At 36.8% G+C, this 13368-nt stretch overlaps 1 protein-coding gene across 2 annotated transcripts in view; it reads left to right on the top strand.

Annotated features, from left to right (window-relative positions):
* The window catches only part of LOC134660799 (neuroligin-4, Y-linked-like), a 113815-nt gene that overhangs the window by 63117 nt on the left and 37330 nt on the right, over positions 1-13368 (top strand). For both annotated transcript variants that reach the window (XM_063516595.1, XM_063516596.1), the window contains 2 exons: positions 2608-2763; positions 8803-9000. In XM_063516595.1, coding sequence (XP_063372665.1) covers positions 2608-2763; positions 8803-9000 — 354 coding nt within the window. The remainder of the gene's footprint in view (positions 1-2607; positions 2764-8802; positions 9001-13368) is intronic.

The following is a 13368-nucleotide window of genomic DNA, read 5'->3' as shown; positions in this document are numbered from 1 at the left end:
AACCAGTATTTAAAAACTGGGCTTTACAAGATTTTGTACTTTACGTTTCATTATTGGTGCCACGACGATTAAAGGGACCATAGGATTCATAAACCTCGTTATGGGTACCATTTCTTAAAATAACTATAACCACCCCCGCTTGTGGTACCCCTTTATTACCAGTTCGCTGCCTGGCTCACATAAAAATAATATATCGATATTACTTTGCGAAGTCGATAGTCCATCTGTTAGTACGTACTTGAGAAGGAGCATATTAGTTTTCTAATAGCCACCTTAATAGTACTTGGGGGAAATAAAACTAGTTTAGTTATTATATAGTTTTTGATGTTGTATTATTATCACAGTATTTTTCTTTCTTCATACAAAAGCAGGGTGTAGTACATATGTGAAATAAACAGGTTGTTTTTTAAGTGCGATTTTAAGTGGAAATCCGAAACTATTGGTTCGATATATCTGGTGGCGACTGTTCAAGAAACTAGTGCAAAATTTGAAACATTTTAGACTTCCGTGCCCCACCCTTATGGTGCGACTCTGTCCGTCCGTCGGCCACGTCTCTAAATAATTCGAGAACTACTTTTTAAGCAAACGATATTAAATTTTGAATAGTTATGAACAAAGCTCAATGTATCTTTCTGAAACAAGATTGATCTGTATTAATACGTAGTTACTGTAGGGCAAAACTACTTACGACGCGGTTAAGGCCTTATCTAAGATAATCGATAGCCTTATCTAAGACAAACGTGATTATGTCGTAAATTGGTGTGACATTACACAAGTATCAATGTATTTATTAATTTCCGCTACCTAAATTTCCGCTACCTAAAGGTTGACTGGAAGAGATCGCTTTTTAGCGATAAGACCGCCTGTTGTTTAATCTCTTCTTTTCTGTATTATTTGTATTGTTTTCTGTAGTGAGGGGTGCAATAAAGAGTATTGTATTGTATTGTATCACAGATCGTCAGTTGGTTTTGGTTTGATTTCAGCGTAACTCAGTTTACCTAATAAGTGTGTGACCTGTCGTCACTGGCTAGGATTGTTTCATGTTACTGACTTAAACATAATATGGCAAATGAGAATAGACAGATAAAACGTTTATCTGTGATAGTGTCTAGCAAAAGGTACCACTTTCAGGATTCTAGATTTCGAATTACGTACAGTTTCTTAAAAAAAATGAAATATACGAAAATTATCCATAATCGGTTTAGTTACAATTCGTGTACCTACTAGGACCTAGCCTTAATAACAGTGTGTAAACTATACACTATAAATTATTATATTTTGGTTTAATATAAGGTCACAAAGTTTAGAACTTTCAATTGCCACGATCGTTATCATGTGGAGGAAAGCGGAGGAATTCCCTAGCGTCACATAATAAATAATAGTACTACGTACAGAAGGTTCTCTGAAAACCCCGTAAAAACTAAAATATAAACTAATAAAAAATATACTATTATTCCTTAAGTATGTATTCTTTGGGATAAATCGAATTTCAAACTCTAAAAATAGCGAAATCTACCAGTGCATCTATAACTATCAATACAACTAACAAGGTGCTCAGGCAGAGCGTTCATGCGTGCAACCCAAATGCGTTAAAAAATAAAATTGATGTTTGTATAGATAACTGCAGATCAAAAGGCACTAAGACAATGAAACCGGTACAAAAAGTTTTCGAAAAACAGTTTGAGAAGTTGCGGGAACAAGCATCCGTGAGTGAATCGAAACTGATTCCAAATTTTGTAACGGTCAGAGACTCGATATATAGGGGACGTTACAAAGCAGCAAAGGTTCAGTCCTTAAGAAGAGTGTATTTGACAAAAAAAAAGATATTTCACTGCCTGAGATCATTTCTGAAGGTTTTTTGGTTAGTAGCGAACACAATATTCTTGTGTTTGCTACACCTCGAGCTAGAGAAACTATTAAGACGACAACGAGTTATTTGGGAGACGGTACTTTCAAGGTTACTATACTATACCGTTTTATCAATTGTACACGCTCCACGCAGACTTGAGAAAATTTAACGATGAAGTAACGACAATGTCATTATTATTTGGGCTTTGATCTCCAATTTTATATTGTTAGTTAGGTACTTGTTAAAACTAAATGTTTTCCCTGTGTGTTTGGTGGCGCGCGCGGACATCGATGGTTCAACCAGAGACAGGCCCAAGTGGCTTGCAAAATAGGTCGCCTCGTTCTCCTCCCAATGTTTTACCTTCAGCACAAACGAAAAGACAAAAGCAACAGAGTCCTTAAACAACAAATGAGAAACATATTAATATTTATCCCGAGCACAAAAGGTTAATTTACACTATTAATTTATTTACCGAATTTCTAATTTAAAAAAAAAAACAGAACAACGTTTACATTACAAACGTTACAGCGCAAGACGACAATATGAAATACTTAGTTCCTGTTACTTGTCCCGTGTATCACGAGTGTGAAACACGTCGCTTTGAATGCTTAATAAGATACGTGTCAGATAGAATAAGGCCTAAGTTGCATCGCTACCGTTGCTTTGCTAACCATGAACATGAACGGGTAGTAATAAGGTACAAGTAGTTGTAAGTTATACCTATAAGTATATATACTGTAACATGAATGAAATTTCAGCCGGCGTACGCGATGCTGTAGCCAGATACCCGGTGCTGGTGTTCGTGCATGGTGAGAGCTACGAATGGAGCTCGGGAAACGCCTACGATGGCTCTGTGCTGGCGTCGCACGCCGGCCTCGTCGTTGTCACCATCAACTACCGCCTAGGAATTCTAGGTAACAATGATTTGTAGTAACAATACACACTGTCTTGCATGGACACTATGTACCAGAGATTACAGGTCACCTATAACCGGTGTCACGAAAAAATAGAATTTATAATACCATATAAATTAATTTAGAGACTGTGGAGACTTCAGGTTGCTGGTGCGCGGAGGGTAAGACCTTCCTTCGCGAGCTGGGTCGTCGTCTGAGTGAAAGGGGCCTTGACCCCCGCTCCGGGTTTTTCCTGATGCAAAGGCTGTCCATCGCAATAAAACGCGGCAACGCAGCGAGCGTGATGGGCACCTTTGCGTCAGGGACAGCCCGGGACAGGTTTTAGTAAGTATGTAGTTATTTTTTATATTTTTAGTTTGTATTTATATTTAAGTTTTTGCAATAAATGTATATGTTTATGATTTATACTTAATAGAATTTATTTAGGTTTTTGGAATACCTAATTACGAATAAATTATGTCTATGTCTATTTTTGGCATGTGACACCGGTTATAGGTGACCAGTAATATCTGGTTCGCATGTTTACCGCCGTAACCTACGCTCTACGATCCCTTCAAGATGATTCAGCTTTATTAAGGTAGTGTTTTTGCGTTTAGATACACGTTAACGATGTTTGTTAATGACCACGCGTTTACGACACAGGCGCGGTTTATGAAGGTTTTATAATATTACAATTTGGCATTTATAGTATGAGATTTTGCATGATGCTTCGTACACGCATAATTATTGTAAATACCCAGCCACGCATATTATAAAAAACCGGTCAAGTATTAGTCTAGCTCGTGCCCTACGGATTCCGTACATCCACATTATTTTACAAAGTAAGTAGGTATGTATTTATTTTAGGTTCAAGCGACTCACGGTTGAACTTTTTATAGGTTTAACTTTATTTAAGAGGGCGTAAAGCAAGGAAATTAGAAGAAAACAAAAGAAGATATGGTCATCGCGAGGGTTTTTACCTTTTATCTCGATATTAAAAATATTTATATCTAAGTATCAAACTAACTTCTTTGTTTGGAGTCTGCCCTTGCAATTATAGTCACATTTGCCCGTGGTTAAAACGTGTATAAAATTTACAAGTTTGCATCAGTGCCCTCTTAAGTTCAGGCACAGCCTTATTTGTATCTTATTGTATGATGTTGGTGTTATGTTATAATTCGTGTCCGACCGAAGATTCAGTTTCGGTTTCGGTTTCGGCCAGTTTCGGCCATAAAATCATGTTTCGGCTGTAGTTTTGGTTTCGGCCAAAAAAAGGCCGAACCCTTCGGCCGGGCCGAAACATACGAAACTAAACTATGTGACAAAGACCAAGAGTTGGGGAGCAAGTAGGACAACAATAATTTATGTATACACTAGCTGTTGCCAGCGACTTCGTCCGCGTGGATTTGTATGTTGGTGGTAATATATTCTATATGAGCATAGAGCATTAATGCGGCAAAATATCGGCGACCACCTAAAGAAGATAGCAGTAGGGACTGTTAATAATTATACAAAGCATGAAATTTGTCTGTCACAAACTACTCATGAAGTTTCAAGCTCCCTAACTGAAAAAAAAAAAAATCTCGATAGAATCCCTCTTGCGTGGCCCTTAGAAGATTTTCAACTCCACTATTTAAAAAAAAATCGCGCCCGATGCATACTTTCAACCCTTTTTCACCACCTTGAGGAATGAATTTTCAAAAACGCTGAAATGAGTTTTCTTCTCTTTTAATAAAATACATTTTTACGAAGTTTCAAGTTCCTGGCTAAACTTGAACCCCATACAAACTTTCAACCCCTTTTTAACCCTTTTAACTCATGACCCGCACCGCACTCACAAAAAATGTTTGATCTCCATACAAACTTTCAACCCCTTTTTCACCACCTTGAGAGATGAATTTTCAAAAACGCTGAAATTAGTTTTCTTCTCTTTTAATTAAATATCTTTATACGAAGATTCAAGTTCCTAGCTTAAAATAAAATTTGAACCCCATACAAACTTTCAACCCCTTTTTAACCCTTTTATAGGATTATTTATATAAAACGCTGAAATTACTTTTCTTGTATTCTAATAATATGCTTTTGTACAAAGATTCAAGCCCCGCACTCACAAAAATGTTTGTTTTCCATACAAAATTTCAACCTCTTTTTCACCACCTTGAGAGATGAATTTTCAAAAACGCTGAAATTACTTTTCTTGTATTCTAATAATATGCCTTCATACAAAGATTCAAGTCCCGCATTAAAAATTTTTTTTAATCTCCATACAAACTTTCAACCCCTTTTTAACCCTTTTAAGGGATGAATTTTTAAAAACGCTGAAATTACTTTTCCTGTCTTTTAATAATATCCCCAAATACAAAGATTCAAGTTCCGCGCTCGAAAAAATGTTTGATATCCATACAAACTTTCAACCCTTTTTTCACCTCCTTAGGAGATGAATTTTCGAAAACGCTGAAATTAGTTTTCTTGTATTTTAATTTAATACCTTTTTGCAAAGTTTCGAACTCCTAGCTTAAACAAAATTTGCACCTCAAGACGAACTTTCATCCCCTTTTTAACCCCCTTAGGGATTGAATTCCCGAAAACCTTGCAATAACTTTTTTTTCTAATCGGCTATTATGCCTTTCTAAGAAGTTTCAAAGCATTTGTAATGGATTCAAACTTTCAACCCCTTTTTAACCCTGTTAAGGGATGAATTCTCAAAAACGCTGAAATTACTTTTCCTGTCTTATAAAAATATCCCCATATACAAAGTTTCAAGTCCCGCGCTCGAATTTTTTTTTAATTTCCATACAATCTTTCAACCCCTTTTTCACCACCTTAGGGGATGAATTTTCCAAAACGCTGAAATTAGTATTCTTGTATTTTAATAATATATCTTTTTACGAACTTTCAAATTCCTAGCTAAAAATAAAACTTGTACCCCATACAACCTTTCATCCCCTTTTTAACCCCCTTAGGGGTTGAATTTTTCAAAATCGCTTCTTATCTCTTGTACACTTTATAAATACAACCTGGTGTGCAAATTTCAACTTTCTAGCTTTTGTAGTTTCGGCTGTGCGTTGATGAATCAGTCAGTCAGTCAGGACACTTGCATTTATATATATGTCGGCGGCAGATCGTAAAATCGGGCATATCGAGATATTCCTAGGCATATCATGAAACGCCGCCATTTCATGATCTGACTAAGATTAACCCAGGCATATCACGATCTGTCTGATAAAAGAGGCGGCAGATCGATAGGGGCAATGTATTCGTCAAATTCCTAGTTTCCAGGTGCAGATATACCAATCGCATCGTAAAATAATTGCATTTTTTGTCACTGGCGGCGCTGCATTCTATGTGGCGCTGCGTCCGCCAGTGTTGCCAGATCGTAGGTACATTTTAATACAAGTTTACGTTCATTTTGAACAGCATGCGTATTTACAAAAATTACACCTTGAGTTTTGCACGATATAGCTGGTGGTCGCTAGGCAGATCATGAAATTCCGGCGTTTCATGATCTGCCTAGGAATATCATATCACCCATTGAGGTTTGCACGATATGGCTGGTGGTCGCGCTAGGCAGATCGTGAAATGCCGGCGTTTCACGATCTGCCTAGGAATATCATGAAATTCCGGCGTTTCATGAACTGTCTAGGAATATCACCCATTGAGTTTTGCACGATTTGGCTGGTGGTCGCTAGGCAGATCATGAAATGCCGGCGTTTCATGATCTGCCTAGGAATACCCATTGAGGTTTGCACGATATGGCTGATGGTCGCGCTAGGCAGATCATGAAATGCCGGCGTTTCATGATCTGCCTAGGAATATCACCCATTGAGGTTTGCACGATATGGCTGATGGTCGCTAGTCAGATCATGAAATGCCGGCGTTTCACGATATGCCTAGGAATATCATGAAATGCCGGCGTTTCATGATCTGCCTAGGAATATCACCCATTGAGGTTTGCACGATATGGCTGGTGGTCGCTAGGCAGATCATGAAATGCCGGCGTTTCATGATCTGCCTAGGAATATCACTCATTGAGGTTTGCACGATATGGCTGGTGGTCGCTAGTCAGATCATGAAATGCCGGCGTTTCACGATCTGCCTAGGAATATCATGAAATGCCGGCGTTTCATGATCTGCCTAGGAATATCACCCATTGAGGTTTGCACGATTTGGCTGGTGGTCGCGCTAGGCAGATCATGAAATGCCGGCGTATCATGATCTGCCTAGGAATATCACCCTTTGAGGTTTACACGATATGGCTGGTGGTCGCGCTAGGTAGATCATAAAATGCCGGCGTTTCATGATGTGCCTAGGAATATCACACCCTCCTTTTTTTGATATGCCTAAACGTCGCCAGGCAAATCGTCAAACGTTGATGTTTGAACGATATGGCTGGTAGTCGCTAGTCAGATCATGAAATGGCGGCGTTTCATGATATGCCTAGGAATATCTCGATATGCCCGAGTTTACGATCTGCCGCCGACATATGTAGATAAATTAATTGGTTTAATAGAAAACACAATTCCCCTAATAATGGCGCCACTGGACGGTCGACGCAGTCTTAATATGTATATAAAAGCGGTTTAATGAAATTTATTCAACGATTTTAATAAATCTGCAAAGTTTCGGTTTCGGCAAAAAAACATGTTTCGGTCGGACACTAGTTATAATATAAACTTGATATATTTTTTTGATTTAAACACATAGTAATTTAAAAAAATAGTTAAATTTAAAAGATGTACCTACCAAGTTATGAAAGCAGAGATAAGATTATATTTTTCCTGTAATGTTTATGATAATATAAAAGTAATGTACAGATTTTTTTAATTTTTCTTCAAAATTCGTTTTTTTACTACTATAAAAAATTGTTATAGAATGTACATTTTGAGATCTTTCTAACGATACCCCACTTGACCTAGTAACTAGATTTTGAAATTTTGCCCCCGTTTCATATTGGGAATTTTTCATAGTTAATAATAAAAACACTTTTAATACGTCTGGTTAGTCTTATTCATGATTATTCGAAATTTCAAATTGATAGCTTAAGTAGTTCTCCAGACCATTTAGACGGACAGAGTCACACCATAAGGGTTCATTTAGTACCTTTTTAGTACGGAACCCTAAAAAGCTTTTTTGTTAAACTTAGGTTACGATTGTATTTGATGAAATGTGATTCATGTCTAACCAACACAGATATATATTATAAAGGTATGACTAATGTACTTTATTTTAGCTTAAGCAAACATGTTATGCTGGAGAAATTGTCTACTTGAGTCTTGTATTACACGTAATAAAAACAAAGTTGACGTACTCCGTCAAGAATCCTTTTGTACACGAGAGATTGTTTTGCCTCAACTTCAGGACATTGTTGTAAAATTTCTACAAAACGCTTACATAACTTCGCAGTCCTGGTAGATAGAATTTGACGTACGAGATGAGATGACAAAATGAAGTGGTTTGCCTTATTTTGAAAAGAGAAATTAATGAATTTAAATTCGTAAATTATTATGTACGGTCACAGACAGTAATTGTTGAGCAATTTAGATTTTACATTGGAAATGTCATAGCGTTATTATTGACAACTAGGGTTTGCAATCCGGATCCGAAATGTATGAAATTATCCGGATCTGGATCCGGATCCGCGGATATTCCCATACATTTCGGATCCGTCGTGCAAACCCTATTGACAACCAAATTAGCTTGAACCCTAAATGACTCAACAATTAAAGTCCGTGACTCTACATAAGACAAACAAACATACGATTACACACTAAATTTATTAACATGCTAATTTATTTTTATTTTATTTTTTATTTAGAAATTTAATTCAGGCAACAAGGCCCATATTACAAAGACTCACATTCATACACACGTAACCCGTTTTAAAACATAGCCCCACACGTATTGAGGTACAAAAAAATTACATAAAATTCAAAAGGCATATTCACTTTGCGATTTAAACGATTAAAGGCGTAGGTAGTAGTTAATCCTATTTATGAAAAGGATAATACTTAATAATGTAAATTGGGAAACCTTTAAGCTAAAGTCTATCTTAATTTTCAGGATTCCTCAACCCACGTTCAGACGAGTACCCACGCTCGCCAGCAAATTACGGATTAATGGACCAAATCGCAGCTTTGCACTGGATCAAAGAGAACGTAGCTGTTTTCGGCGGTGATCCCACTAACGTCACGCTCATGGGGCATGGGACGGGCGCAGCCTGCGTGCATTTCCTACTAACATCACTGGCTGTTCCGGAAGGTAAGTAACGATACTCTTTAACCCTTACACAATCATGTCATTAAACGTAAAATAATACCAGTCCGGACGTCGAGACTGATTGGCGACCATAATTAATTCATGTTTGGGATTCCGGACCCGCATCGTGACAAACGGAATCCTATTACTAAGCCACCGTTGTCCTTCCGTCTGCCTGTCAGCGGGCTATTATAGGTATTTTAAGAGGTAGACAACTGTTTTTTATTAAATAGGTTTTTTTGCATTTATAACTACGAATAATAAAAACAAAGGTAAAAATTAACTAACCCCTCTTAGTAACGTAATTTATTGGTGTTTTTACGATCAGACCTGACCGTGTCACTTGGCTTTACCTATCTCAATACAAGACCCGTAACAGGTAAAGGATTTAAACTGACAGAGGATGAGTATTTCTCGTATTGCTGATTTAACTAAAAATAATAGATGCATAACAAACACTAAACAATTCCCTGTTAATAAACAGCAAAAAATGAAAACATTCTAAATAGGTACTCTTTAACTGAAAAAATAATAAACTCAAGCTCTACTTAAGCATTAAGCAAGTCAACCTAATCTGTTTACAGACGAATGACTCTTGATCGAGGATATAGTAAAGTTTTTACAGCCTTTCGAAAAAAACACCACTATATTAACGGGGAAACGTCCCCTACATTGTCTAGTGTCAATCTCATGGCGGTAGGCTAAGATAAAACCGTTGCCGATAAAAGCTTTTGGCGTCGAGACATTCGTGCCGTGGGGCAAAGGAGCTAGGGAAGCGCTTGAATGCTGCCTGCGTGAGGGGCACCTTACCGAGGGGCCATGCAATGCACCGCAGTTTTATTTGTACACAAATTGCAAGTTTACATTGTTCAGAATCAGAATCAGAATCAGAATCAGATCATTTATTTGCTTTTCACATATAAATACATGCAAATATAGTTATAAAATATACTCTAAGGTATTTACATGCTAAAATTGCTTATTCTTAGGATATGCGTAAGGATATGCGTAAAATTATTATGTACATATATGTCATTCAGTAACAGTAAATTAAAATCATTACATTAATTTCAATAGTAATTAATCTAGTGCATTCGCGAAAAATTCATTAATTGTGTAGTACGGTCTATTAGTAAAGTAGTCTTTTGCTTTTTTGTTAAATATTCTAAAATCTTTACAATTTTTTATGTCCTGAGTTAACTTGTTAAAAATTTTGATTGCCATGTTATTAACACTATTATTAAAATTGACAAAACTTGATTTTGTACATGCTAGTCTGTCATTGTTCCTCAGATTGAAGTTATGACTTTCACCAGATGTGGGATACTTATTCCTATTTATGTAAACATAAACACATATGCGATAGAGGTACATTGAGGTGATTGTCATGATTTTTTGGTCTTTGAACATATCTCTGTGGGTAATTGGTATATGTTTGGATCCAGTAATGAGGCGTAGAGCCTTTTTCTGCAGGAGTAACACCGAATTAATATTTGAGCCATTACCCCAAACTTCCACACAATATCTAATTATACTTTCAAAATATGAGAAGTAAACAGTTTTTAAAATATTAGTGTCTGCAATTTTTGAAATGCTTTTCAATGAGTAACACGCACTAGCCAATCTTTTGCATACCGTTTCTATTTGATTATGCCACCTCAGATATGGATCAAGATCTACTCCCAAAAATCGAATACAATCAGATTTTTCTATAGGCAAATTACAGCTTAAATCTTTACTTCTAGAGCTCCGGCGAAAGATGGTGTAAAAACTTTTCCCACAATTTATTTTCAACCCATTGCAAGTAAACCAACTTTCAAGTTCCTTCCAGCACGTTTCGATTTGTAAACAGAACTCTTGAGCGGTATTCGCTTTTATTATTATGCTGGTGTCATCGGCGTACAAGTAGGGTGAGCCGTGAGTAAGATTTGCTGGTAAATCGTTAATAAATATAAGAAATAATAAGGGCCCAAGCACTGAACCCTGTGGCACCCCGTATTTAATTACACCTTCATCAGAACGACATGTATCAACATTATCTCCACACGAAATCTCTACGTATTGTGAACGATCAGTCAGATAAGATTCAAAAAGACTAAGGGCTGTACCACGAACTCCGTAGTACTCAAGTTTGTTAAGGAGTATTTTGTGACTGACACAGTCGAAAGCTTTAGTCAAGTCACAGAACACTCCTCCACATTGGTTCCCTTTGTTCAGGTTGGACATTACCTCAGTTACTAGATCTATTACAGCATGGGAAGTATTCCTCCCTTTCCTGAAACCGTACTGACATGAAGTGAACAGGTTATGTTTCTCAAAATGCTTTTCCAATCTTACAGCTAGGCATTTCTCAAATATTTTGGAGACTACTGACAGAAGAGATATAGGTCTGTAATTGTTCAGTTCAGCACGACTTCCTTTTTTAAATATCGTAACGACTTTGGCTTTTTTCAGTATATTAGGGAAAATACCCTTTTCTAAACATTCATTAAAAATTATACATAACGGTGTACATAAAAAGCTTATGTTATTTTTTACAAATTTTGTATTGAGGTTATCTGGTCCAATTGAGTTGCTGTTTTTGAGGTTCTTTGCTGTTTTGACTATTTCTAATTCAGTTACGGGACTTAAGAAGATGGAGTTACAGTTTTCAATCTTTAGGTTATGCATATTTCTCATGTGTTTGTTGCATAAAGTGTCATCGGATGCCTTCCCTACGCTTAAGAAATGTCGATTAAAGGCATTTGCAATGGTGTTTACATCATTTGTTTGGCCATTTTCAAGTTGTATCACTAGTTTAGGCAGGGTTTTAGTACCCTTACCCGTACTCTCTTTAACTAACTCCCAAATAGTTTTGACCTTGTTTTTAGAAGTAGAAATGGTCCTATGCAAATGCATTTTTTTGGCGTAGGTTATGACTGTTTTAAGGGTGTTTTTATACTGTTTAAAATATTCGACAAAATGGTCATCGTTAGTCTTCTTCTTTTTGTTTCTTTCTTGTTTTGTTTCTTGTTGTTTATTACGCCTAGGCTCTGTATGTTTTTGAGTACTATTTTGTGTCGTCGGAGAGGAGTGTTGTCGTACCATATTAGTTTCGGGACTAGTGTTCGTGTGAGAGGTCTGTTCTATAGTGTGTTTTAGTTTATCCGTGCTTTTCGAAAGACATTTTATTGTTTTCTGAATTGTGGTGAGAGACATCTCTTTAGTTTTTAGTTCTTCATATTCTCTTTTGAGGATTGAGTGCTTTTTTATAAGAGCGCGTAATCTAGAGGACAGGGATTTAATCTTTCGCCTAAAACCGCAGGTTTTTTGTTCCAAGTCTTTTATTTTATCTATGTTGATAGTCATTTGTTCTTGAGCGGTATACGAAGGCGGGTCATTTGTTTTAATCAAATCGCATAAGGTTCTGTTCTCATTTTCTAACTCAGTGATTCTCATAGCCAAAGAGAGGTTTTCTTTTTCTTTTTTTTCAATTTTGAATTTTAGTGGGGTTAAAATTTCTATGTCATCTGTGCTTAGTGATCCTACGTCCGGTGGTGTGCTATTAGGTATATCCTTAGTAATAAGTCTATCTTCAAGCATGTCATACTGCCGTTCTTTGTCTGCTAGCAGTTGTTTTAATATCTTGTTTTCATTAGCAACGTCCGAGAGCTGCTTTAGTTCTTGTTTCAATTTTTGAATAGTCTTGTCGCCTTCAGTGATTTTTCTTAGGCATGCTCGGTGATCATGTGAACTCTCTTCATCGCTATTAGGAGTTTGTGATGAATCTACAATTTTTCGCTGCCTCAAGGCTGTCCTTCTTAGGCTTTCCATTTTCTTATTCATATTTTGAATGTATTTGTGTCAAAATTATAAAACTATTGATTGTATAAAATGCCAATTGAATAAATTATATTAAAAATTAAAATTGAGTCGAACAATAATGTGCACTTGTGCTGCCCTCTATAGTATGTTGGTTGTTATGATAAATTTATTTGGTTTCTGAACGCACCCTTCCGTTGACCGCCCGCGATGGATGATGTTGGCAGGCGTGGACATATGTCAATTGAATTCGTGTGTCACTGTCAAGTGTCAACGACAGTTTGCTCAATCAGCTGTGCACGTCACTGTTATCCCGTTATCTTTTGCGAAATATTGAGTTTTTGAATAATAAACGGTTTTCTGTGATCCTTACCGTGGTGTAAAACGTTGAAATGTAGTGCAGCGCAGTCAATTCGATGTGTCTTCGGCCGCGGGGCGACCCACATCACTTGTGTTAACTCAATATTCGTAAGGTTTAAACACTTATTAATAATTAAAATTCAGCGAGCTTTCTCTTTTATCTGGCCGGGGTTGCCAGTGCGAATGGTAATGTAAGTAATGTAAAACAGC

Source organism: Cydia amplana, chromosome Z (assembly GCF_948474715.1).
Source record: "Cydia amplana chromosome Z, ilCydAmpl1.1, whole genome shotgun sequence".
Taxonomy (NCBI): domain Eukaryota; kingdom Metazoa; phylum Arthropoda; class Insecta; order Lepidoptera; family Tortricidae; genus Cydia; species Cydia amplana.
This window is presented reverse-complemented; position numbering and strand designations above follow the sequence as displayed.